The sequence below is a fragment of the Mesoplodon mirus genome, assembly GCF_964341445.2.
Source record: "Mesoplodon mirus genome assembly, chromosome: 7".
NCBI lineage: Eukaryota > Metazoa > Chordata > Mammalia > Artiodactyla > Ziphiidae > Mesoplodon > Mesoplodon mirus.
The window spans coordinates 2,995,347-3,021,500 of NC_138983.1; the positions used below are offsets into that span (position 1 = coordinate 2,995,347).

At 50.3% G+C, this 26,154-nt stretch overlaps 1 protein-coding gene across 8 annotated transcripts in view; it reads left to right on the forward strand.

Annotated features, from left to right (window-relative positions):
• The window catches only part of SHANK2 (SH3 and multiple ankyrin repeat domains 2), a 549,250-nt gene that overhangs the window by 62,817 nt on the left and 460,279 nt on the right, over positions 1 to 26,154 (forward strand). For 7 of the 8 annotated variants that reach the window (XM_082629529.1, XM_082629530.1, XM_082629526.1 and 4 more), the window contains exon 3: positions 18,852 to 19,070. In XM_082629529.1, the coding sequence (XP_082485655.1) occupies positions 18,864 to 19,070 (207 nt within the window). In that variant the 5' untranslated portion in view covers positions 18,852 to 18,863. Of the gene's footprint in view, positions 1 to 13,431; positions 14,502 to 18,851; positions 19,071 to 26,154 lie in introns of those variants that run through there. The other variant, XM_082629531.1, reaches the window with a different exon arrangement.

The following is a 26,154-nucleotide window of genomic DNA, read 5'->3' on the forward strand; positions in this document are numbered from 1 at the left end:
CATTTTATCTCCTTTTTTTGGCATATTAGCTATAACTCTATGTTTTATTATTTTAGTGGTTGCTTAGGGTTTCTCGCATACATCTTTACCTTTTTACATCTCTCTTCTGTGATACCATTCCAGCTCATGTATAGTGTAAGAACCTTACCACAATGTACTACCTTTTCCCCTCTCAACTCTTGTGCTTTTCTTGTCATATATTTTTCTTCTACATATTTTATAAACTCCTCTTTCTCTCTCTCTGTTTGCTTGTTTAAACAGTCAGTTGTCTTTTAAAGAGGTTTACGTAAGAGAAACTCATGTATTTACCCATGGGATCGTCATTTCCAGTTGTCTCCATTCTCTTGTGTGTAACTTCTTTTTTTCCCCTGGTATCATTTCCTTCTTTGTGAAGACTCTCCTTTAACTTCTTTTGTAGGGAAGGCTTTCTGGTCATGAGTCCTTTCAGCTTTTATATATCTGAAGAGTCTTCATTTTGTCTTCATTTTTTGAAGGATGTTTTCCCTGGTTATATAATTCTCATTTGCCTTTCTTTGGGTCAGTACTTTAAAGACGTTGCTCCACTGTCCACTCACTTGCATTGTTTTCAGCCAGAAATCTGCTGTAATTCTTAAGTTTGTCTTCTGGATGCAACATGTCTTTAATTTTTTTTCTCCCTTTGTGTGTTTTTAAGATTTTTCTTACTATCTTTGGTTTTGATTTGTTATGATGTGCCTTGGTGTAGTTTTCTTTATGATTCTTGAGCTTGGGTTTCATTGAGTTTCTTAAGTCTGTGGGTTTATAGTTTTCATCAAATTAGTATAATATTATTTTTGGCCAAAATTTCAAATAATTTTTCTGTATTCCTTGTTTTGTCAGGGACTCCAATTCCATATATATTAGGCTGACTGAAGTTGTTTCATAGTTTCCTGATAATCTGTTTTCTTATAGTAATTTGTCGTTATTTTCTCTGTGTTGCTTTTTGCAGTATATTCAATTTGACTTTCTTTTTATCTGATATCCAATTTGCCGTGAATCTTATCCAGGGTATTTTTCATTTCCGATATTGTAGTTTTCAGCTTTGAACATTTGATTTAGGTGTCTTTTTAAATTATTTATTTATTTATTTATTTATTTATTTATTTATTTGTGGTGCACAGGCCTCTCACTGTTGTGGCCTCTCCTGTTGCGGAGCACAGGCTCCGGATGCGCAGGCTCAGCGGCCATGGCTCACGGGCCCAGCCGCTCCGCGGCATGTGGAATCTTCCCAGACCGGAGCACGAACCCATGTCCCCTGCATCAGCAGGCGGGCTCTCAACCACTGCGCCACCAGGGAAGCCCTAGGTGTCTTTTTTTTAATCTTTCATGTCTCTACTTGTCTTTTTGAACATACAGAATACAGTTAATATAATTTTTAATGCTTTGTCTGCTACTTGTAACATCTGTGTCAGTTTTGGTTAGTTTTGATTGGTTGATTATATTCCTCATTATGGTTCATACTTTTCTGCTCCTTTGTATACCTGGTCATTTTTATTGTTTTATTAATTTATTAATATTTTTATTGCCAAACATTGTGAATTGTGGATTTTTCTTGTTGAGTCTGCATATTTTTGAATTTGTGTAAATATTCTTGAACTTTGTTCTGGGATTCACTTAAGTTACTTAAAGACAGTTTGATCCCTCAGGTCTTGCTTCCAGTATTTGCTGTATGGGGTCATAGCAGCATTCAGTCTAGGCCTGAATATTTCCCACTATTAGGGCAAAGCCCTCTGTGTGTTCAGTGCCCCACAAGTCATGAGGCTTTCCAGTTTGGCCAGTGGGAGCAGGCATTGTTCCTGGACCTGTGTGATTGATGTGTGTGATGACCTCTAGTTCCCCTGGTAGGTTAGTCGCAAACATGGGCTGATGACACCCTCCAGAATACTCCAAGGACCCTCTGCAGGTCTCTAATGGCCTCTGTGTTCCAGTCTGTCCTCCCCTGTGCCCTGTCCTGCAGACTGTCGCTGCCTTGGCCCCTCCCTGTGTTCCCAGCCCCGTCACCTCCACTCTGGAAACTCGCCCAGCATCACCTGGTCCTTTCTTGGATCATGGCCTGGACACTGAAGGCAGGTAGCTGGGAGCAGTCACAGGGCTCACCTCATTTGTTTCCTGACTCTCATGCACCACTGTCCTGCATGTTTCAAAACCGTTGTTCCTTATATTTTGAGCAGATTTTGGTGGTTCTGGGCAGGAGGCTAAATCCAGCACCTGTTACTCTGTCTGCCTGGAAGTGGAGGTCTCTCTCTCTCTCTCTCTCTCTCTCTCTCTCTTTTGTGTCTTCCCCTGCCCCTGTGTTTCTTGTCCCCACCTTTCCATCCGGCCTGGATTCTGTTTAATAGAGGGGAGTCAGGGAAGGCATTTCTGAGTGACCGTGGAGTAGGAGGAGGGCAGGGAAGGGAGAGTTCCAGGCAGAGGGAAGAGCAAGCACAAAGGTGGGTGCATTCACCACGTCCACCCACAGGGGCTCCGGCATGGAGACCCAATCTGTGTGACTCCCTGAAAGCCTGTCTCCCTTCTGCTTGTTTCCCGTCTCTGCCACCTTGTTAGCCAGTGGCTTCTGTACTGGCCCCTTCTAAGGGCCTTTGTATAAATGACAGTGGTGATTATCTATTACTGTGATTGTTTCCTTACTCTGTAGAATAACAGGATGAGACTTTGGGTGTGCGCGTTGCCCAAAGAGAAATCAGTTGAGAAGAGTTTTGAATGGTGCTACTCCCTTGAGTGTAAATCTTTGGTGTATTAGTTTTCTGTGGCTGTTTTAGTAAATTGCCGCGAGCTGGTGGCCTAAAGCAACAGAAATTTATTCTCTGACAGTTCTGAAGGTCACAGTTCAAAATTAATGGGTTCATCAGGCCTTGCCTGCTCCCTCTGAAGGGTTCAGGGGAGGATCCTTCCTCACCTCTTTCAGCTCCTGGTGGTAGCTGGCAACCTTGACTTGACCTTGGCCTGTGGACACATCACTCCAGTCTCTGCCTCTGTCATCACCTGGCTATCTCCCTGCTTCTCCCTGCATGTGGTCTGCATCTTTCCATGGCTTTCTTGTAAGGACACCAGTCGCTGGATTTAGGACCCACTTGGCTTCAGTATGACCTCATCTTAACTAAACTAATTGCATCTGCAGAGACCCCGTTTCCAAATAAAGTCCATTCTGAGGTTCTGGGTGGATGTGAGTTTGGGGGGACTCTATTCAACCCAGTCCATTTGGGTTTGTGTTGCATGAATGGGACTTCAGCATTTGTGTTGGTTACTTTTCTGGAAGAGTAAACTCTTGGGCAGAAGTTAACATTGTTTTAGCCAAAGCCCCCTCTTAGCTTGTGGATGTGAAGGAGCATTTCTCTGGGGGATGTTTGTCTGGCTGGTCAAGGAAGAGGATTCAACAGTAGTACCTCTTTGTGCTGGCAGCCAAGCCGTCCTGGGAGCAGGACACTCTGAGGCTACATGAAGTGGTGCAAATACTGAGGCCAGCACAGCAGTCAGCCTGCACAGTGGCATTTGGGGCCTTCAACTTCACTCTACGCAGAAAGCTCAGATCACAGCATGCTTGCCCGCCTGTGGTCCCAGCAAGAAGGGGAACCCGATCTGGAATTGATTTCTCCCCTTTTAAAATCTTATCCTCCCTGAGGGTTGAGAACGACTTTCCTTTTATTGTTTTTGAAGTCTACAAAAGTCCAAATGCTTGCAAAATAAATGTAAGAGATTTATAAAACACTGTCAGGCAAGTTGTGACACCTCTCCCTGCTTGGACATGACAGGTGTGACATTGGGTGGAGGACAGGATGCTCACCTCTCAGCCCCCATCAGCCCAGGAGGCTGTGGGGCTTTGAAATGCAGCCCTTATGGCTGTCTTTGGAGGTTCCTGGCTGTGTTCTCTCGTGGGGGATTGCATGTAGGAATGCATATGTGCTAATAACACAGTTCTTCCGCTTCTAAGAACCTTCCCTGAAGAAACCATTTGAAATATGGGAGAAGATGCTCAAAAGGCGGTTCCTTTTCAATAAAGTTACATGAGAAACCATGCCTGTGGCCCTCCGCCTGTGTTCTTGGTGTCGGAGCCTTTCTTGGGCATCCTTCCTCTGTGTGAGGTCAGGGAGGGAGCTGGCGGGGTGGCAAGGAGGGTGGGGATCTCAGCTGCTAAAGTATTTTGAGAGTTTCCTTTGTGCCCGGGGTGTGTGTGCTGGGCTGGAAATTCTGACAGTCATATGCCCCTTCTGGTGACATGCTCAACAAGTCCCAGAGTGGTGCCGAGTGAGTGATGCTCGTCTCTTGTAGGAGCCTCGGGTACCCATGGGGGTGTTCCTCTTACACCCACTCATGCAGCCCTGGACCAGGCCTCCAGCTTAGAGCTCCAGTGTGGCCGGGGGGCTTGAGAGCAGAGGTGGGCCTTCCCGGATGGTATGGACTGAATGTTTGTGTCCCTCTGTTGAAACCCTAACCCTCGGTGTGGCTGTATTTGGAGATGGGGCCTCTACGGACATCATTAAGGTTAAATGAGGTCACAAGGTTGAGGCCCTGATCCTATAAGGTTAGTGTCCTCATAGAAAGAGACCCCAGAGCACTCCCCCTCTCCAGGTGAGGACACAGGAGGAGACACCATCTGCGGCCAAGAGGAGGGTCCTCACCCGGATGTGACCACACTGGCACCTTGATCTGGTTCCAGCAGAACCCCCGTGTGTGTGCTGGGCATCTGTTTTCCTGCAGCTCCTGTGATTTTATGCACAGGGAAGGTCCATAGTCCCAGAGGAAACAGCTGCTCCCCTGTCATTCTTGGAAGTCTCTGAGTTTTTACACCTCAGGTCCTCTGAGAGCTCATTGTGGGGAGCGGTCTACATGCCCCTCCCGGTAGGCCTGTCCTATTATCTGGGGGCTGGAGCAGGAGTACACATGGAGGCCGACACGACAAGCCACGTCCTTCCTATTTAAAAATTGTAAATCAAGCTAGCAAGCTCTTAGATAAAATATGTTTCCTCCTGCTTTCACAGAATAACCTTCATAATGAATAAATTTAAAAGTGTGCGGATTTACCATATTATATGACTGAAAGCTGGCACTATACCAATATGACTGGATTTAATTATTATTTGCACACTTGGGTACTGTGTTGATGCCCAGTGATATTTGGATAAGTAATAAAGATAAACTTCACTCGTTAATTATTATATATTCCATAAAATGTATTTGTCTTGCCTCCTGTTTAGCAAAATTACTACGCATGTTGTTGTAATCCATAAATTGTTACATAATTTATGTTCCATTGAGAGTGATAATCGAAATAATTAAAAATTTAATATGTTCAAAGTGTACAGAATCTGGGTGGATTATTTAAAATGTAAATTAAAATAAATTTAAACATTAAACTTTTTTCACAGGGTTTTGAAAACAATAGCTACAGAAATATTTCTAATTATCCATTAGAAGGCAAATACTAAAATGCACATCATAATTTCAAATCACGATATTTAAAGACATTCAAATTCAGTTTTCTGAAAATTTAATCTCATTGAATATTTTTATGAACATTAAGTGAGTCACAGTTCTGCCACTCAGATGTCTATGCAGAGAATCTGTATCTCATTCCACATGTTATGTCTAGATTTATGTAGATACACATTTCAGAGTCACATGGATTCTTTAATATTGTCAAGTGTTCCTCAGATGCCACCTGCCACTACTGTGAATGTTGAGTCCCTCTAGGATGGGAATTGGAAAGTAAGTAAGGATACACACGCCTCTAGTAGATCTAAGGATGCTGCATCACGGTGCACCCGCTGCTTTCATGCTTTCTGGAAAGACGTGCCTTGTTGGCCAGTCTCTTACCTCAGCACTTCCCCTGCTCACATTCTCTGCAAGCTCAGATGTCCTGTCCATTAGTCCGTCCATCTGTGCAGTGCTGGAAGGTGTGGAAGAGTCATCCTCCAGTGGAGATCAGCAGAGGGCAAAGGGAAGATGGTTTCCTGCCAGGGGTCACAGAGATGCTCCATGAACTTGGCCTGGGCTGGGTCCTGAGAACTGGGAGAGTGGATTGTTGGGTCAGCCAGTGGAAGGCATTCTGGGGGGCTGCTCAAGGACGAGGAGTCTCTGCTCCCAGGAGGAACCTAGATGACAGCGTTAGAGGCACCCTCGTTTCTCACCCCTGGCTGAGCATCTGTACCACCTGGGGGGCCACTGAAGGTGAGCGACTCCTGGATCCCAGCACAGCCTGTATCTCAGGTGGGTCTGGGAACCCCCAGGACAGGCTGAGTGTAGGGGTTCCGAGGAGGGAGCTCTGTGGGCTGGGTGATCTCACGGTGGGATTCAACCAGGGTACACACAGGTGAGTCAGAACTGACTTCTGGGCTTGGCGTTTGGACCTCATTCTCCTGCGGGGGGATGTGGTAGGTCTGTGGACTATTGGACGGATGTGCTGACCTGGGGTGCGTCCCCCATAGAGACTGCAAGAGCTTCTCGAGCTGGGAGGGTAGCTTGGTGGTTTTAAACTCCCGGAGGAGAAAGGTATTTCCTTAAGGTCCTTTCTTGGGAAAATGAGATGAAAGTTGAAACCAGGGTTGCAGAGGAGAGCAGGTTCCCACAGCCGTTGGAATGATAGGAATTAAAGAAAACCCATCCTCAGCTTAAACTCTGTCATTATGGGCGATCGCAGGACCAGGGAGGGTAGCGGCTGCCCCACCCAAGGTGCAGCCAGGGCCGTCCCCAAACAAGTGGCCACAGAGCTTCCTGCAGGGTCAGGGACTTAGCGCCCAGACAGAGCACCTACCTACCCAGGCAGCGCCAGAAGTCTGGGAGCAGCACAGAAAGCTGTTGGGAGACCCCATGCTCCATCTGAAAAATCTAAAGCCTTTTTGTAACAAACCCGTCTCAGTTTTAAGATCTCAGGGACATTTCATCTCCGCCGGACGTCTCAAGTCTGTAACCTTGTTTGACGCACCCAGTTCCCAGACTCAAGACCTTGACTTCGCTGCTGGTAAACCATAGTTCAGAAGGGGCGTCAGCCAACACTGTCAGCCAGCCAGACACTGCTGACATCCAAAGGCAGGGATGGGTAATATCGAAAGGACACAAGCCCCTCGCCCTCACCACTGTGACCTGGATTCTGAGAGCTCGCATGCCCTTGGGGGTATTTTCTCCGGGCTGTGACACCTCCCAGGGGTGCCCCAGGGTGCAGCTGCGGTCCCGCGGGTGCCCAGCAGGAGGAGGGAAGGGGGAGGCACCCTGGCCGGGACCCCACATCCTCACCTCTCACCCGCTTCACAGCCTGGTGGCCGGAACTCACCAGGGGGGCCCACACCAACTGCGGGAGCCTGAGGGGTGCAGGGCACCCCAGTATCCAGAGAGCAGCAGCCACCTGGGCCACAGCGGCATATTTTGATGTTACCTTTTGTTTTCGATCCTGAGACAAGTTCATCAGAACTGGGTGAACTAGATGGGATTAGAGATCTTTGTCCTTTGCAGGCCTCTCTGGTCCAAGAGAAACTGCCTGGGAGGCTGGCCTGAGGCAGAAATGGTCTAGGAGTTCAACAGTACATTGCTTATCTGAGCGGGGACACGGCCGTACACGGGAGCCCTCTGTACCGTCAGCTCCATTTTCTCTCAACCTAAGAGCGCTGCGAAAATGAAAATCTGTCACCTAAAAATATACGTGTTTTAATAAACATCGATTATATATATTTTATATGTTTATATAGGTCAATAATATTTTCATAATATATTTAATAACATATATTTTAAATATATATTTATCTTTTAATACTTAATAATGCTATTTATAAATAACATATTTATATAATATACATTTATATAAATATATTTAGTATGTTTTATACATTTTAAGAGGATATATTATATATACTTAGCATTCTGTCTTCTGTCCTTCAGCTTTCCTGCTGAAGAAGAGTGTGCTTGGTGCCCCAGGATGGAAGTGATAAGACTGTTACAGGCAGATCCTACGTCGTAGTCCTTTAATTTTTTAAAGTTTTTATTTATTTATTTATTTATTTTTGCGGTACGCAGGCCTCTCACTGTTGTGGCCTCTCCCGTTGCGGAGCACAGGCTCCGGATGCGCAGGCTCAGCGGCCATGGCTCACGGGCCCAGCCGCTCCGCGGCATGTGGGATCTTCCCGGACCGGGGCATGAACCCGCGTCCCCTGCATCGGCAGGTGGACTCCCAACCACTGCACCATCAGGGAAGCACCCATATTGGGAGTCCGCCTGCCGATGCAGGGGACGTGGGTTTGTGCCCCGGTCCGGGAAGATCCCACATGCCGCGGAGCGGCTGGGCCCGTGAGCCATGGCCGCTGAGCCTGCGCATCCGGAGCCTGTGCTCCGCAACGGGAGAGGCCACAACAGTGAGAGGCCCGCATACCAAAAAAAAAAAGAAAAAAAGAAACGTTATAAACATAGAAAGGTAGAAAAACCTAATAACCATTCTATACCCACCATCAGAATGAAACATTCTAAGATTTTGCCATATTTTCTTCCATTTTATTTCACTTACTTTTTAAAGAAAAATCTTGAGATGACTCACACTTGGCTCCAGTGAGTTTTCCCTCCTGGGTGTGAACTGCTGTTCTGATTTTCGGTTATATATGTATATATATCGATAGGGCCATAGCCATCTATATAATTAGTTTATGTATGAAAACTTTATATCGGTGGGGTCTGTTCTGCGACGAGTTGATTTCCCCCTTCACTGTTCCATGTCAATACATGTCACCTGAATCGGTTTGTCCCGGCTGCTCTGTAATTACTCCTGATGTAGAGAGAGCGTCCTCACTTTGTTTTCTGGTGGCATGGGCGCCGTTGCCCATCAGTTCCCTAGTAACTCACCAAGTGTCCCCGAGGGTGGGCAACACTCCTTTCTCGGCCCCGGGGAGCGCACAGCCAGATGCAGAGGTCATCCCTCAGGAAGTATGTGGTCCGTTCAAGAATGGGGATGCACACACGGTGTGCAAAGAAGGGAAGGATGGTGTATGTCATTCGTGAGCAAGCGAGGGATGTTGGGGAATAAATGCTGGCACCGGGGGCGTGGCTGGTGAGTGCAGGGGAAGCGGTCACGGCCTTGCTTCTGTAAACAAGGGGTTCACGCAAGTTCGTGGTGATTTGTTACAGGGGGCGCGAGAGGCTCATACACCTTCGTGTTAGGGTCGCGACCCAACCGCAGGCAAACTTCTCCCAGTCACGAGCGAGCCTTGGAAGTGTGCGAACTCCAAAGAGCAGGGGCATCTCTCCTGCAAGGAGTGGCCGTTCCAGGGGCTGGGGACCTCAGTGCCACCCACTGTGTCACTGAGGTTGAGGACGCTGCCCTGCAGGTGCCGAGGCTGTGAAGACACTGCTTCCTGCCTGTAAAACAGAAAACTCCTTGAAGAAGTCTGTCTGGGGATTTCGCTTTCAATTTTGGAGAAGCTGGTCTCTACTGGAAGCAGACGTTCTGGGGACACGCATATGCCAGAGGCCCAGGGGCCCAGAGATGAAGGTGTGTGGTGGGCTGTGCCTTTCAGGCCCATGCAGGGGCTGACCTGGCTGGGCGGGTCCCTTCCTCGGGCCCCTGTGGGTGAAGCTGTGTGGGTTTGAGTGGTCTGGGCTGCCCAAGCCTGTTTGCGCGTAGGCTCTATAATATTTTGCACTTGACTCTGAAGAAGGTGAGTGTCTCAGCTTGGGCCACCATCACAAAGTACTGGGGGCTACACGATGGGCTGTGCTTATCCCAGAGCTGGAGGCAGGATGCCCAGCATCAAGGTGCCGGCTGATATGGTTCCTGGTGAGGGCTCGCTTCCTGCCTGCAGGCGGCCACCTTCTCCTTGTGGCCTCACGTGGCAGAGAGAGAGGGGGACGCAGGGGGCGGGGGACTCGGGTGTCTCTTCCTCTTCTTAGGACACCAGCCCTATCTGATTAGGCTCAGCCCTTATGACCTCATTTCACCTTAAGGACCTCCCTATGGGCCTCTCTCCAAATACAGTAACATTGGGGGTTAGGGCTTCAGTATATGAAGTTCAGGAATACACTGCAGTCCGCAGCAGTGAGGCTTTAGGGGCTGTGTTGGGGGCGCGATGGCAGAGCCTCCCAGGGCCCCTCCCCATGGGGCCTGCACTTCGCTGTGTCCCGTGTCCATGGTTTTCCTCTGTTGCTCAGCCCTTCCGACGTCCTTGCCCACGTGCATCTGAGTCCTGTGTTTTGTGCTCTTTGGGAGCTCCTCCTGCGTCCTTGACACGAGTCCTTCTGAAGTTGCAGAGCTTTCAGGTGCCTGTCCTCTGTGTCTAATGGAAGTTTTAACGTTCATGTTACTGAATGTGTCAGTCTCTCCTTTTAGGCCTTGTATTTGGTGCTTTCTTGAAAGAAAGGCTTTTCCCCTCTGATTTATTCGACAAATAATCATTTCATATATTTGTGGTAGGTTGAATCACGGCCCCCAAAGATATCCAGGCTGTAATCCCCATGAATGGGACCTTATATGGCAAAGGGGGCTTTGTGGATGTGATGAAGGTCAGGATCTTGGGATGAGGAGGTTGTTTTGGACGATTTGGGTTGGCCCTGAATGTAATCTCGGGGTCCCCATTAGAGGAAGGCAGAGGGGGTCTGACACAGATGCACTGAAGGGAGAAGGCAGGGTGACTGTCTGGGGGAGTAGGGGTCACCCTACAATCTGAGGAGGGCAAGGAAACGGAGTCTTTCCTGGAATCTCTAGAAGGAATCAGCCCTGACCACACCTTGGCATTAGCCCCGTGTGGCTCATTTAGGATTTCTGCCTCCAAAGCTGAGAAAGAATACCTTTCTGTTGTTTTATCCCAGTAAGTCTGTGCTCATTTGTTGCAGCAGTACTAAAACAGCGTCTGTGGAGCATCCCAAACTCCTTGAGTAAGAGATCTTCTATTACAGTGTCATTTCGTATTTTTTTCTTCTAGACGTTTATAGTTTTGCTTTTCACAGTGAAGTCTTGAGCGCATGTGGCGTTGGTTTGCGTGTACGGAGCGGGGTGGGCTCTGTTTCTTACACTTTCTACATGAATACCGCACGATGTCAGCATCACATATTTACTGGTTCTTTTCCCTCCGACGCATGGACACACATTGGATACCCGCATTTACAAGGCCTGTTCCGAGCTCTCTTGTTTTTCCATTGATCTCTGTGTCTGTCTTTGTAGCAAGGTCATCCTGACCTCACATAATAACTGCTTAGGAAGGCTTGGCAAATGATCGAGTGATTCCCCTCTTGGTTTCCAAAGTTGTCCTGGTTATTTTGGGCTCCTTCCCCTCTTCCGCAAACGTTACAACCAGAATGTTAAGTTCTGTGAACAATGCTACCAGGTTTTCTGTTGGACGTTACAGCAAATCTGTATACTGTGGAGAACCTTTATCTCTAAGATATTAAACCCTATAGCACCTGGGATGATGGTGAATCTCTCCATTCATCTGGGTCTTCCTTCATTTCTTTCTTTGTTTGTTCTAAATGGTGTCCTATTAATTTTCTCGGTAAAGGTCTAGCACAGGTTGTTTTAGATATTTTTTCTTAGATATCTTTGGCTATTGTTGGGACTACGATAGTATTTTTTTTAAATTTAATTTAATTAATTTATTTTTGGCTGCGTGGGGTCTTTGTTGCTGTGCGTGGGCTTTCTCTAGTTGTGGCGAGCGGGGGCTACTCTTCGTTGTGGTGCGCGGGCTTTTCATTGCGGTGGCTTCTCTTGTTGCGGAGCATGGCCTCTAGGCGCGTGGACTTCAGTAGTTGTGGCACACGGGCTCAGTAGTTGTGGCTCACGGGCTCAGTTGCTCCGCGGCATGTGAGATCTTCCCGGACCAGGGCTTGAACCCGTGTCCCCGGCCTTAGCAGGCGGATTCCCAACCACTGCGCCACCAGGAAAGCCCCCATAGTATTTTTTTAAATGTTTTTTAATTGTCTATTGCAAATGTAACAGAATTCAGTTAACTTTTGTATATTAATTTCTTATCTGATATTTGCTGCACTTTTTCACTGGTTTAAATAATTTATTACTAGATCCTCTTGGCTTTTCCACACAGAGACGCATAATATCTGAAAAGTAATTATTTTCCCCCATCCTTTTAATCCTGAAACAATGTATTCACTTATCTGTTGGCTTGTTTTTCGATTATATTGATGTTTGTTACAGGATTGGGGGAGATGCACTGTTCCAGTTAAGAAAGTGCTCTTTTAGTTTTCGTGTTCTAAGAGTTTGGGTCCTGACTGAGTGTGTTTCATTTCCTAGTCCCCTGGCATCCACATTGGGGCTGTCAGGGTCTGGGCCTCTGGTCCCTGAGGACACAAGGACTGTTGAACACAGCTTGGGTTTGAGAGGCGCTGGGAGAGACCGCCTCCCAGGAGAGGAAATCGTGACTTCCTGGCCCTCATTTCAGCATCCCTCCAGGGAGCCTTTTTCTTTGGGTGAATTGATTCTTGATTTCTGCAAAAATGTTAGACGAGTAAGCCACTCGTGTTGTGAAGAGGTTAGGAGCTGGGTGCACACTGGTTGGTCAGAATCTCTTAATTTATGCTGGAAGAAAACGGAAATGTGGGCCTATGATAAAAACAGGACTTCTTTAGAATTGTGTGGCCCCGTTTACCTTAGAGGCTCAGACAGGAGCCCCCTGTGGCCCGATGGGAAACCCAGCCTGGCTCTCTCCAGGACTGGGGGAGGCGGAGACCAAGGCCATCTTGAGTCCGGACAAGGAAGCAGTGGGGACCACACTCCTGTTGCCTGGAGAGCGCACACTCCCGAGGGAACTCTGCAGCACGGAAGGGAAGTGGGTTCAGCTCGTGAATGCTCCAAATCCCAGCATTTCTGTTAATCTACCCAGAACCCTTCTCAATACTCCCGTGTCCACGTAGAGCATACCACGAAGGCATGTGACCCTTCCTCTTAGAGTCAGCGATCTTCAGTGGAGATATCATTTTAATTCAGGCAACTCCTTTTCTGACTCGGGGATACTGATTTTGGCTGAAGGAGAAGGTATTGAGTAGCCGTAAGCCTGGAGCCCTTTTCTTCTGAGTAGAGGAATATTTCAGATTTCCTGCCATGTGTGTCTTTATGCAGTAAGTACCTAGGGTGGCTGTGCTCGGTAGGGAACTGGCCTCTGGGGGACGTGCCCTGGAGGCGTGGGACACGGCGGGGAGATGACATTTGTCCTCTCCAGGGGAAAGCGTTTCGGGGGCAGGTGCTTTTGGGAAATGCAGCATTTGCCACTCTCTGAGACGACCACTCTGATAAATTCTGCGGTAAAGTGATTGGTGCATTTTTGTTTAATCTAGTTATGTTTCCCAAACTTCTTTGACCAGGGGTGGATTGGAGTGTATGTGATGGAATGGTTCTCAGAACAGTAGCTGGGAATCATTGGGGGTTAACAGGGAGGTGTGGACAATGGGTATTCCCGGGAGAGAGCGAGGGGAGGGGAGGAGAGTCTGTATAGTTTCGGGAGTCGGGTTTGACCTGGGCTGGGGAGAGCCAGGCTTGAAGGAAAGACTCAGGGAACTTGGGTGTCTTTGAGATTCCAGTTGAATAAAAACCTCTTTTTTTGCAAGAAAATCATCATCACACACACACACACACACACGAAATAAACCACAGCTGACGGACCCTTTTCATTTTTAAGGTGATCTTCATATAGATGATTCTTGCAACTTTGACCTTGATAAGGTCAGCCTCGGCCATGGGTTTTTTGGTTTGTTTTTACTGCCAAAAACAAACTGTCTTCTGTCCCAGGTCAGGTTTCATGTTTTCTCTGTGTCTAGCTGCCTGTTCCTCACAGATGTTAGGGGACTCATGAGACAGTTTAAGATTTTATGTTTTCTTGGAACGATTGCATGCTTTCCTGGAACACTTCGCAAGCAGAACATGGAGTCTTTGTTAAAATTGCTTTTACCACCGCTATTTTCTTTCCCCCTTATTAATAGGTACCCAGCAGGGCCAATGAAACAAACACATTCTAAGAGACATTGAACTTTATCGACTTGTGTTTGTAGAGCCTGGTATTTTCCCTGAGAGGTTAGTTATACTGGAAACGCCTGCTCGTGGGTGGTGAGTAACCTTCCCTCCTGTGTCCTGGTGCTGACTTTTCCTGGGGGAGCTGGTATCCAGACTGAGTTTTGGTCTTTCGGTTCCTCTCCTCGGAACCTCCCCCGCCCCCTCATGATGATGGGGTTAGAGAAGCCCCTCCATCTCCCACGGCATTGCCAGATGAAATGCAGGATGCCCAGTTTTGTGTGAATTTCAGATGGATGATGTTTTAGTGTGAGTATGCCCCATGTGTTATTTAGGAAGTACTTAGCATAAAGCGTATCCGTTGTTTATCCAAAATGTAAATGTCCCCCGGTGCCCTCTGTGTCACCTGCGATCCCACCCACAGTTAATAATTAAGTGTTTTCCCAGGTGTTTGCTTTTCACATGGATCAGGTGATCATGTTACCCAAGCCCGTTATTAAGGTCAAGACCTTCCTGCTGGGGCTTTTGGCCTGAACTCCTAGGACATCCCGGAAGGAAGCAGGTGCCGGTGATGCCTTTTCCCTTTCAGACCCATCCAGTGGGTGTTGGTGGCAGACACGTCCCTGTGTGACAATCACCCCTAAGCCGATGTGAGGGCCACGGTGGGGTCCTCATGGCCAAATGATGTCTGTGGTCGGTGGGGAAGCTGGGGACGCAGGACCCCTTCCCCTTGGTGTTGTCAGTTCTGTTCCCAGAGTTGATTTGACTGTAGCCTGGCACAAACATCCTCAAACCACCACCATCACCACTTTCACTTTTCTGGAAAGAAGACCCTGGGGTCAGGCACACTTTACTGTTTAGGCCTGCGTGTCCACGATGGGTCACCAACATGGGGTCTGCAGCTGCAACGTCACCCTGGAAAAACAACGAATTTCCAACATTTGTACATTCCAAGCTTTTGCCTCTCATCTGACCTGTCTCAAAACCACCTGCAGATCCGGAAATGTGGGCTGTTCACAGTCCTGCCCAGCAGCAGTGGCTGGAGGTTAAAGGCGGCTGACGCCTGCAGACTCAGCATGTGGCTGAGCTCTGAGCCTCCGCCAGAACTTGGCACCTCCCTGAGGCCTGCTGCCCCCACTACTGCCCAGGGTTCAGCGAGTGTCCCCTGTGCCCCAGATGATGGAGGGACAGTGAGGATGGATGGAAATGCTGCATTAGCAAGAGGATGAGACAGAAAGTATGTCCGAGGGCTTTAGAGAAAATGGACGTGGTGGAGATGAATGATCGGGGCACAATTATTTTTAAAAAATTTCAAGCCATGGTAGCTGTTTCTGGAGGCCGGACCTGGAATGCAGTTGAGGGAGGCACACCAGGGCCTGGCAGGGATGGCCGGGGGCTGTGTCTGCTCTGACCGGGCTCTCCACGTGCCTGATTCTCGAAAGCTGGCACTGAGGCCCACACTGCCTGAAGACGATGAGCTTTCTGGGGTCCCAGCTCATCCTGCATGGGAATGCTGCCCCAGAGACCCTCACCCTAACCCCAACTCCAACCCTAACCCTACCCCGACCCTAACCCCTACCTCAACCCTAACCCCTACCCCAACCCCAACCCTAACCCTACCCCACCCGCAGACGCTCCTGCCCCTGCCCATGCCTGGCCTCCCGTGGACCTGACCGTGGTCCCTCCTCATTTGGGACGGATCCCCAGCTGCGATGTGATGTCCCGTCCCATTATCTCTCTGCCTGTTTTCTGCTGGTCCCTGCTGGGTCCAACGCAGCACAGACACGGGGTCAGGAGGGGAAGAAGCAGTTCTTCCTGGGGCAGAAGCTACTCTGCACTAACTTCCACCCATCAGGACAGAAAGAAGCCACCGAACCCCGGAGGGACCAGACCCGACACCTGCGCCCGTCCCATCCACCACTGAGGTGGCCCCACACCCGCCAGGAGGAGGCTGGGCTCATCCCTCTGTGTCTCTCTGTGCTGATGCCTAGTGCTTCACAGTTACAGGCCAGGACTTGGCTCCAGGTGACCTGGAGCTCTGACTCATTGCATTCAGCTGGGGGGCGTCTCAAGATAATGTCGATATTGGGGCCTCACCCAGACCAATTGAATCAGACCTCCTGGCACCACTGATTTTGTTTGTTTGTTTGTTTTTAAAGATCCCAGGTAACTTCCCTGTGCAGCCAGGATGAAGAGCCCCTGTTCTAAAGGATACGCTTCATAGAAACCTGGAAACCTAGTTGGAAATAATTATGTATACCCAACTGTATAATACACAATTTACATTTATATTACATTATGATAATTACATACATATAATTATATGTAATATAATACTACACAATTATTTCTATATTATAATTGTAACTGTATTATATATTAGATAGTGTGTATGTAGCATGTAATTATGCCAGGCACTTATTTTTTTCCTGTATAAATGGTGAATAAGTGAATGCAGGAGTGAACGTGTTAGTAGAAGTTGCAGCCAGGCTGTCTGGGACCTTCCTTCCTAAGGTAGAACCTGGATGGAGTATCCAGACCCTGCCCTTGGCCACAGCCCTCTCCGCCCTCACCACATTTTGCACTTGTATGGTTGGGAAAACATTAAGCTGAAATGACAAAGGCATTTGGCAGTGAATACAGGAATCCCCAAGTGCCCTGAAATTTTAATGCAGAACGACACTGGGGTGAATTTTGGAGATTTTAATTTAAGAAGTCAAATCTTCCTGGGTGATTTGGATGATCTGCTGTTTGAGATGTTTAGCTGGGAGCCCCTCACGGGTGGTCTGAAGGCAGAAGACAGAGGAGAAAGCCAGCCTGGGGGATTGGGTGGATCAGTCGTCAGGTGCTCAGACTCATGGCTTGTGGGCCAGGGAGAGAGCCGGGCAGGAGGGACATCTGGCAGCATGGAGCCTCTTGGTTCCGGGAGGACCTGGGGCGGAGGGTGGGCTGGCCAGGGAGGTCGCCGCAGCTGGTTCCTGTCCCGAGCGCTGTGTGGCCACCCCCAGCAACGCCAGATTCTCCCGCTGGTCACAACGAGCCAGAAATCTGTGTTTTCATGTGAAACCTCTGGGTTAGGACACATTTTAAACCCTCTGCAGGCCGAACAGAGCAGCATCTGTGGGCCACACTATCCTGGCCCCTTGCCCAAGGATGGTCCAGATCCTCGTGGCTGTCAGGGACCCCCTGACCTAGTCATGGTCTTGCCTTTCCCTGGGTGAGGGTGCATTTCTAAAGTGGCTCCTGCACTTTGCTGGGCTGTGTGTGTCTGGTCAGTTGCTGCAAATGTCCAGGGACCTGGTGGACGAGCAGAGAAACACTTCCCGGGGTGTTCACTGTCCTTCAACGAACTCTGGAAATAAATGGTGGGCATCAGCCTTCCCAAACTGGACACCGAGTTGGCAGTGGCCGAGCTTTGTCCTACCTGGGACTTTTCTGAGGCTCCCCACAAAATGAAACAGTGCAGGGGCCATGCAGCCCAGCACCTGAGGCAGACGGGCAGGTGACCGTGTTCCTCCCTCTCCCCCCCTCCCTCCTGCTTTTCTCCCTCCTTCCTCCCTCCCCCATCCCCTCCTCCTGCTGTGAAATGTTTCCACCACAGTGAAAGGAAAGCACAGAGAATAACGTAGCAAACATCCGTGTCCCCAGGTTTGTCGAAGTTTGGCGTTCTGTCCTGTTGGCTGGAACCGAACGTTACAAGTGGCGTCACGGGCCCTATGAACCCCTTTCTGCCCCTCCCGACTTTAGGCCTTTGTGTTTCCCATCGGTGCCTCTGACCCGTCACGCACATCACACTCACAGTCAGTAGACAAGTCTGCATCTTTCCAGCCTTTGTGAACAAGGACGCCATGTCTGAATGGTCCTACAGACCGATTTCCTTTCTCAGGATTACATTTGGGGTCCTGCGTGTGTAGCTGGGGTTCAAGCCCACTCACAGCTGTGCAGTCCATGGGAAGAAGAGACCACGCCTTGGTCAGGCAGACCCCAAACGATTAGGGTGGCCTGTGAGCCGGGTCGCCCAGGACACCCTGGTTTTGCAGGGAACAGTCTTGGACATCTTTCCTGTGCACGTGACCTTGACCTTTGATCTCCTTTACCGAGTCACGCAGAAGTGCAACTGCTGGTTTGGCACGTTCGTTCCCCACCAGCACCCCCGGGTCGCACTGGCTCTTATCCGAACCTTTCTGGACCCCTGCCCATAGAGCTGGGGGTGTCCCAGTGGGCTGCCTGCTGCCCAGTTCTGTCCCGCGAACAGCCGTGGTCCAGGGTGGCAGTTGGCCTCCTGACCTGGGTCCTTGATGGGGAACTTTGCACTTTCATTGTGCTTGATGGTAAGGAAGCTGCCCTCCCAGCCTCCACGGGCTCTTGGGGACCCCCGAGCCTCCCCCGTCAGCCTGCCCACGACTTTGGGTTCTGCTGCACTCCTGGGCCTGGAGATTATCTCATTTCTGAGCCTGGCCCTGCGCGCTGGGTCTATTTTTACACGATACCCATCGTTGCTGTGTTTGAAGCAGAGGGGGTTATTATAGCAGGAGCTCAGTACCCTTCTGACCTGAGGCCGGCATCTCTTCCATTCCTGCTGCTCTGTCCTCTAAGAAAAACAAAGGGAGCCTTTTCTCTTACCTCGGAACGTTTCAAACTGCCCCACTGCCCCTTTGGTTAATCCCCGTAAGCTGTGGTCATGGCCACAGTGAGTTAGGGCTCCTTTTAAATGCTGGGTTTCCAAGCACCGGGGCAGACAGAGCTCACGGGGTCCCCACTGGGTCCTGGCGGCCTCGTGGCTCGAGCGCTGGACACGGGTCTCTCTGCCTGTGACCACGCCCACACACGTGGGAGCCTGCCTCACTCAGCCGCCCCCGGCTTCTTTCTTCAATTTCCCCAAAGTCCGTTTTCCTTCTCCCCCTCCGTGTAGACACCAGCAGCCATGCCGCGCAGCCCGACGTCCAGCGAGGACGAGATGGCCCAGAGCTTCTCCGACTCTTCGGAGGAGTCGGACTCGGACAGCTCCAGGGAAGAGACCATCTACGACACCATCCGGGCCACGGCGGAGAAGCCGGGCGGCGCCAGGACGGAGGAGAGCCAGGGCAACACGCTGGTGTTGCGTATCATCATCGAGGACCTGCAGCAGACGGTGAGCCTGTGCCCGGGTCAGCGCCAGGCGTGACCTGAACTCCAGATGCCTCTGGGCCCCTCTGCCCGGCCGGTCCGTGTGGCCCAGGCGTTGGGGTCCTGCCCCCTCCCCACCGAGCTCCCCGCCCCGCCTGCCTCCTCCTGGTGGTCCCGACCACCTCCCCCTCCGTCCTGTTTGTGCACTGCCCGCAGCATCTGCTGCGCGCAGGGACGGAGGCCAAGCCTCGGGGGCACAGAGACCAGCCTTGCAGCGGCAACGCGCACAGTGGGCACCTTAGCAAGCGGGCTGCCGGCACTCAGGAGGGCCCTGCCGCTTCCCCTCCCACTCTGTGCCCCCCACTTCCTGGGGTGTGCAAGCTGTGTCCGGTGTGCCCTTCCCCGCACTGCCTGATGGCCATCTCCTAGCTGTCGCTGGAGGCCCAGGCCCGATGCTATTTGCAGCATCACCCACGAGGAAGACCGTCGTTCTGGGGTGAACGTGCGTGAGGTACCTGGGGGTGCAGGAGAGGGGTCTTCCCGGCTGTGGTTCCATTTCAGCGGGGCCTCGCAAGATGGAGGAGGGTTTCCCTCTGGGGCGGGCATGGCAGGTGACAGGGACGCACGTGGAAGCCTGGAGGCGGGGCACCTGGCAGTGGGGTACAATGTGGCGGGGGACCCATTGGGCTGGGCCGGGCTGGACTGGAACCCCCCGAGGACACTGTCCAGGCTCTGGCTACTGGGTACGGCGTCTGGGCCAACGGGGAGGCTGGGATGGGTCGGGGAACCCAGGAGGGGCTTTCTGGAGGTTGGCAGATCGCAGACCCACAGTCAGGCTGAGTGAGCGCCTCTGGCTGGGAATTCTTGTCTCTCGGATGTAGACAGCCTCTGGGGCGCTGTGGAAGGGGGTTCGGGTGTGCCACGTCCAGCCTTTGTACTTGAAGGCCCTGATGGGGAAGGGGCCGCGCTTGGGATCAGAGGGACTGTGGGGTGAGGCTCACCGCGCCACCACCTGGCCATTTGGTGCAGGTGCAGCATCACGTGGCCTCTGACCCAGGACCTCATCTCCTGGTGCCCTGGTGGTCTGATGAGTAGGTTTGGTGCCTCGGGGGCTGGGTCTCTGCTCTCCCAGGAGACCTGTGCTGTGGTCTCCCCCGGCCCTGCTCTCTGGGGAGGGGCCCTACGTGGGTCGAGGGTGCTGTGCTGCTGACACCAGTCATCTGAGAGCGAGGTCAGACAGCCCTACCTTCTAGGGAGAGCTCAGGGTGACCTGAACCCCAGAATGAATCCAGCAATGTGGCTGTCCTGGCGTTCAGCTCTTCCTTTTTTTTTTTTTAAATTTTAATTTTTTTTGATGTGGACCATTTTTTTTAAGTCTTTATTGAATTTGTTACAATATTGCTTGTGTTCTATGTTTTGGTTTTTTGGCCCAGAGGCATGTGGGTTCCTAGCTCCCTGACCAGGGATCGAACCTGCATCCCCCTGCATTGGAAGGTCCCAACCCCTGGACCTCCAGGGAAGTCCCAGCTCTTCTTTCTTCCATGTCATTTAACACCTCGTATAAAAGTTAACAAGATTATTATAAAAACTTCGTCATATGGAAAACCACAGATGCCAGTGCCAGAAGTGGTTGTCAGTAACATTTAATGAGTATTTCAGACGTGTCTCTCCAAAGGGTTACAGGTAACGGGTGGCCGTGTACGGATAGAAATACGTGGGTGAGGCTCAAAGTACACACAGTTAATAAATCAACATCATTATGATGATTTCATTTGACTCTAAAAGGAGAAGAACTCAGTGAAGGAAATGCTAAACTTTAGTTATTTTATTTTATTTATTTTTTTGCCATAAGGGAGACTGTTTCCAAATGAATCTGTAAACTTAAGAGAAACAATTACAAAACACTGGAAGGCTGAAATCTTTATTTGTTGTCTTTTTTTTTTTTTTTTTTTTTTTTTTGGCTGTACGCGGGCCTCTCACTGTTGTGGCCTCTCCCGTTGCGGAGCACAGGCTCCGGACGCACAGGCTCAGCGGCCATGGCTCACGGGCCCAGCCGCTCCGCGGCATATGGGATCCTCCCAGACCGGGGCACGAACCCGTATCCCCTGCATCGGCAGGCGGACTCTCAACCACTGCGCCACCAGGGAGGCCCTGTTGTCATTTTTGATTACAGCTTTTTGCCTCCTTTTTTATTGCTGTAAGGAACTTAGTGTTGTCTCTTTGTATTGTTTGGGGTGGATTAAGCTGATAGCTGTGATAAACAACCTCTAAATCTCAGGCACTTGACCCATAGATGCTTTATTTCTCAGTCCACTGGGGATTGGCAGGAATGAAGAGGTGGCGGTGGTAGTTCTGATCCATGCAGCCATTCAGGGACTCAGGCTCCTCCAGCTGGGTAGTGGGGACATGCCCTGGCCTCTGGAGTCCTCCCCCGGGTCTCCTGTATCTGGTCAGAGGATGAGGCAGGGAAAAGAGATAAGTCGTGGACCACGTCTCTCCTCCCACCTTCTCTCACGTCCTCCGCAGGCTGCACCTGACCCCAAGCACCTGACCACAGAGGAGGCTGAGGAATGTAGTTTAGCTCTGAACCTGGGAAGGAAAAGGTCACAGTGTGTGGAGAACAAGCAGCTGTTTGCACGTGCACACACATGCACACACACACACGTGTACATGCGCGGCCTCTCCTCCCCACCCCCCGATTCTTGCTGGTGTAGAGCTCTGTGCACGTGGTCACTGTCCACCCCACGTAACGCGCATCCTGCTGCAGCCCTCAGAGCCCCGGCATCTCTCAGGGCCTCTTCCAGGGTCACTGCTCATTGCTGGATGGACAGTGGCCTTCTCGTCACAGCTCTTTATTTCATTTCACCTCTTAAGTGGATGGAGTTGACTGTCCAGGGTTTTTTCAGGAAGACGTCCTGGGGGCAGTGCTTCCTCAGTGAACGGCCCACTGGTCTCGTCACTGGCGGTCGGGATGCTCTTTGAAGTCACCTTGATCCAGGGAGTCCTGGGCCGTCGTCCGCAGGTGACACACAGGTGAGGATCCTGCGAGCCTCTGGTTGCATCTTCATCCACGGATCAGTATGCAGCCTTGTTGTAGGTGCGTTTCTGCGTGAAGAATGTTACTTAATACATAGAGTTGACTCATTTTTAACACCAGGCTCACGGCCAGCAGCCTGTAACTCACACCTGGGTGCAGCTCAGCTGACACGTGATTTCACCCCGAGGCACGTCACAGCCTTTTCACCCATGGACGCCAGACCCCACTTCAGCATTGTGCCCAGGGACCGTTTTAAACAGCAAAATCAGCAACAGAAAGCACAGAAATGCAAAAACAGAACACTGAATAGACTAGGATAAGGACACTTGTTTACAAGATCACAGTTGACACAGAAGGCAGCAGGTCCTCTGTTCAAACTCAGCTGGGAACGGGCATGTCTGTGCTGTGCCTGTAAGTGGTCACAGAGGTGCCACAAGAATTGATTTGAGGTTCCCAGTAAATTTCAGCAAGTAGGCAAATTCCCAGATACGGAATCTGCAAATAACAAGCACCAACGATATGCTTGAAATTGTCGGCTTGCGTGTGGTTTTCCTGCGTGATCTTTGAGTCAGTTCCTGCCCCACATTGCCCCAGATTTGCAGGGATGTTGTTCCATAGTCCGCTTGCCCTGAACTTGCTTTGGACACACCTTGTCGGGGACTTGATGTTTTTCTTTACTGGATTCCTAAAGAATCAGTTTTAGTTACTAGACCAGGAAGCGTTTGGTGCTGGCCATTCTGATTTTCCTGGAAAAGCTTCTGATCTGCAGATGCTGCTTGCCCTCTGTTTCACAGATTTTTCCTTTTCTCTCCTCCCCTCTGGGGGAAGCGTTCTCTGTTTCAGAGACAAAATTGCTCTTTTTTAAATTGACGTGTAGTGGATTTACAGTGTTGTGTTAGTGTCACGTGCACGGCAAAGTGATTCAGTTATACATGTGCATATCTATCCTTTTTCAAATTCTTTTCCATTATAGGTTATTACGAGATACTGAGTATAGTTCCCTGTGCTATACAGTAGGTCCTTGTTGTTTATGTATTTTATATGTAGTGATATGTATCTGTTAGTTCCAAACTCCTAATTTATCTCTCCTCCCACCTTTCCCCTTTGGTAACCATGTTTGGTTTCTATGTCTGTGAGTCTATTTCTGTTTTGTATATAAGTTCGTTTGTATCTTTTTTTTATTCCACATATAAATGATATCATATGGTATTTGTCTTTCTCTGACTTACTTCGCTTAGTATGATCATCTCTAGGTCCATCCATGTTGCTGCAAATGACATTATTTCGTTCTCTTTTATGGCTGAGTAGTATTCCTCTGTGTGTGTGTGTGTGTGTGTGTGTGTGTGTGTATACCACATCTTCTTTATCCGTTCATCTGTCAGTGGACACTTGGGTTGCTTCCATGTCGTGACTATTGTAAATAGAGCTGCAATGAACATTGGGATACATGTCTCTTTTTGAATTATGGTTTTCTCAGCCTATATGCCCAGGAGTGGGATTGCTGGGTCATATGGTAGCTCTGTTTTTAGTTTTTTCAGGAACCTCCGTGCTGTTCTCCATAGTGGGGACACAATTGCTCTCATATGGGCTTTTCCTTCTCTGGTTCTGTCATCTTTTCTCTCATTGCTTTGATCGCCTGGCGTTTTCCCTGTTGGTTCTTTCTTTACCGTATTTTCCGGTGCATCCATTCTGTTCTGTGCCTTCTGATTTATCACCGTCTTGTTATTTTGCCTTTCCATTTGTTTTCATAGCCCTGTGCTCGCTGTTTTTGAAGATCATTCTTTTGAGTTATTTGTTTGTAGAGTTGGTTTCATGGCTTATTATTTTCCTCCTTAGCAGGAAGTACTGAGACCTTTCTTCTTCCTAATCGGGGTGTATTTTCATCCAGGACAGACGAACCCGGTGTCTGATTTTTGCATGCCGTCCTTCTTCCGTTTCGCCGTTTCTTTCCCCGTAACGTCTCTGTTATTTCTTCACTGTTTCTCCCGACCTGTTCCTGTGGTTTTTCAGTGACTTGCTCTTCTTTGTTGTGGTCACGGGAGTGAGTGACCTGGGGGTCTGTCTCTTGGCTCTTTTAGACACTAAGGCCCAAGGGTGGGGAGTGTTGAGTCTTTTTAGGAGGTCCAGGCTCTTTCTTCTGAGATTTTTCTGGAGCAGGGAGCTGTCCCATTCTTGTGCATGGACACCCCCAGCCCTCGCACCCCCAGTTAGCAAGCAGCCCTTCTGGGGGGGTCTCCTTTTGTCTCCCCAACCCTTGCCCAGTCAGAGGAGAGAAGAGAGAAGGGCCCCGTATTCACGTCTGTCCAGGTTTGAGTACCTTGATGCAAAATGTCTGGATTTTTGTCCCTGCCAGAACCACTTCCGGGAATGAAGGTTGGGAGTTTTCCCCTGGAGGATTCAGTTTCTCTGGGGTGTACGAGAAGGATGTTTATGGCCTTAGTTGTGCCCATTTTCCACTTTGGGTGCTTTTGGGGGTGGCTTTCATTATTTGGGGTCACTGGGTTGGACCTGGCTTCACCTCTTCTTGGCCCCTGGGTGCTGCACTGCTCATCCAAAGACCCTCCCTGGTAGGGACCTGGGTGACCCCCGCCAGCCCGGCATGGACCTGTCCTCACCCTGCAGGGTTTAACCCTTTGAGCCCCTGAATTCTGTTACTGTTTATTGATGCTGGAGGGGTTCGGGGGACTGGAGAAGCACTCCCTTCAGATTTCAGACCCCAGACCTAAGATGCAAATGGGAAGGTGGAGGAAGGGGGGATGATGTGTCCCTTCCCCACTTGTCGCCCCAGATGGGTTGCCCGTGTGCCCGGGGCCGGTACTGAAGGTCTCCGAGGCTGGGGCCCGGCCCCCCTGCAGGTGCGAAGTGAGCCTCGAAGGCTGGGCTCATAAATGTCTGTGACCTCGACGGCTGTCCCTGCTCAAAGCCTGTCTGTCTGGACAGTCCACCCCAGGGGGCACTTATCATCACAACAGGGAGAGAGGCCGTCTGCCAGCCTGGCTGCTGGGAGGCTCCGAGGGCGCCCAGGCCAGGGTGTGGGACGTCAGAGAAGGTTGTCACAGGCCGACTGACGGCGAGTGGCCCAGAAGCTACTCTGTCCTCAGGCCACAGGCTTTGGGGACCTGTCGGGAGTTGCTGATGGAGAAACACCTGTTCTGCAGGCCCAGAATTAACAAAATTCCTCCCGAAAGGAAGATCCTCCCAGGGATTTGGTCTCTACTCCCAGGAGCATAATTGTTTCCAGAACCTTCTAAGGACCACCTCTCTTCTCTTCACTTTGTCCAACACAAACAAAGGCCCTGGAGCCTGAGACTAGCAATCCCGCGGTATGAGCGCTCAGGACAGAGTGGCCGATCTTCCCGCCGGAAGACCCTTGCCAGGGTGAGTCCTAGAGCTGGGGGCTCGAGACGGGCCTGGACTCCTGCCCAGAGGATTCGCGGAGCTGCCAGGCGGGTTCATCAGCCCAGTGCCCGCTCACGGCTTCTCCAGAAGCTCACGTGGCGGTCCCTCTCCTGCCCCAGGTGGAAGAGGTTCCCTCTGTAACCGAAAGTGGGGTGCAGCTGCTTGCTGCTCTAAAGCCAGTAAAGGGACAAGGTTGGTGGAAAGGAAAGTTTGCTTTATTTCAGAGGCTGGCAACCTGGGTGGGACACAGGGCAGATGTCCACAGGCCAGCTCCCTACCCCTGACAGTCAGTGGGCAAGAGCTTTTTTTTTTTTTTTTTTGATGTTGAGGGTAGGAGTTTATTAATTAATTTATTTATTTTTGCTGTGTTGGGTCTTCGTTTCTGTGTGAGGGCTTTCTCTAGTTGTGGCAAGCAGGGGCCACTCTTCATCGCGGAGCGTGGGCCTCTCACTATCGCGGACTCTTTTGTTGAGGAGCACAGGCTCCAGACGCGCAGGCTCAGTAGTTGTGGCTCACGGGCCTAGTTGCTCCGCGGCATGTGGGATCCTCCCAGACCAGGGCTCGAACCCGTGTCCCCTACATTAGCAGGCAGACTCTCAACCACTGCGCCACCAGGGAAGCCCCAAGAGCTTTTATAGACGGAGCAAGAAACAGCACAGTCAGCTCTGATGGT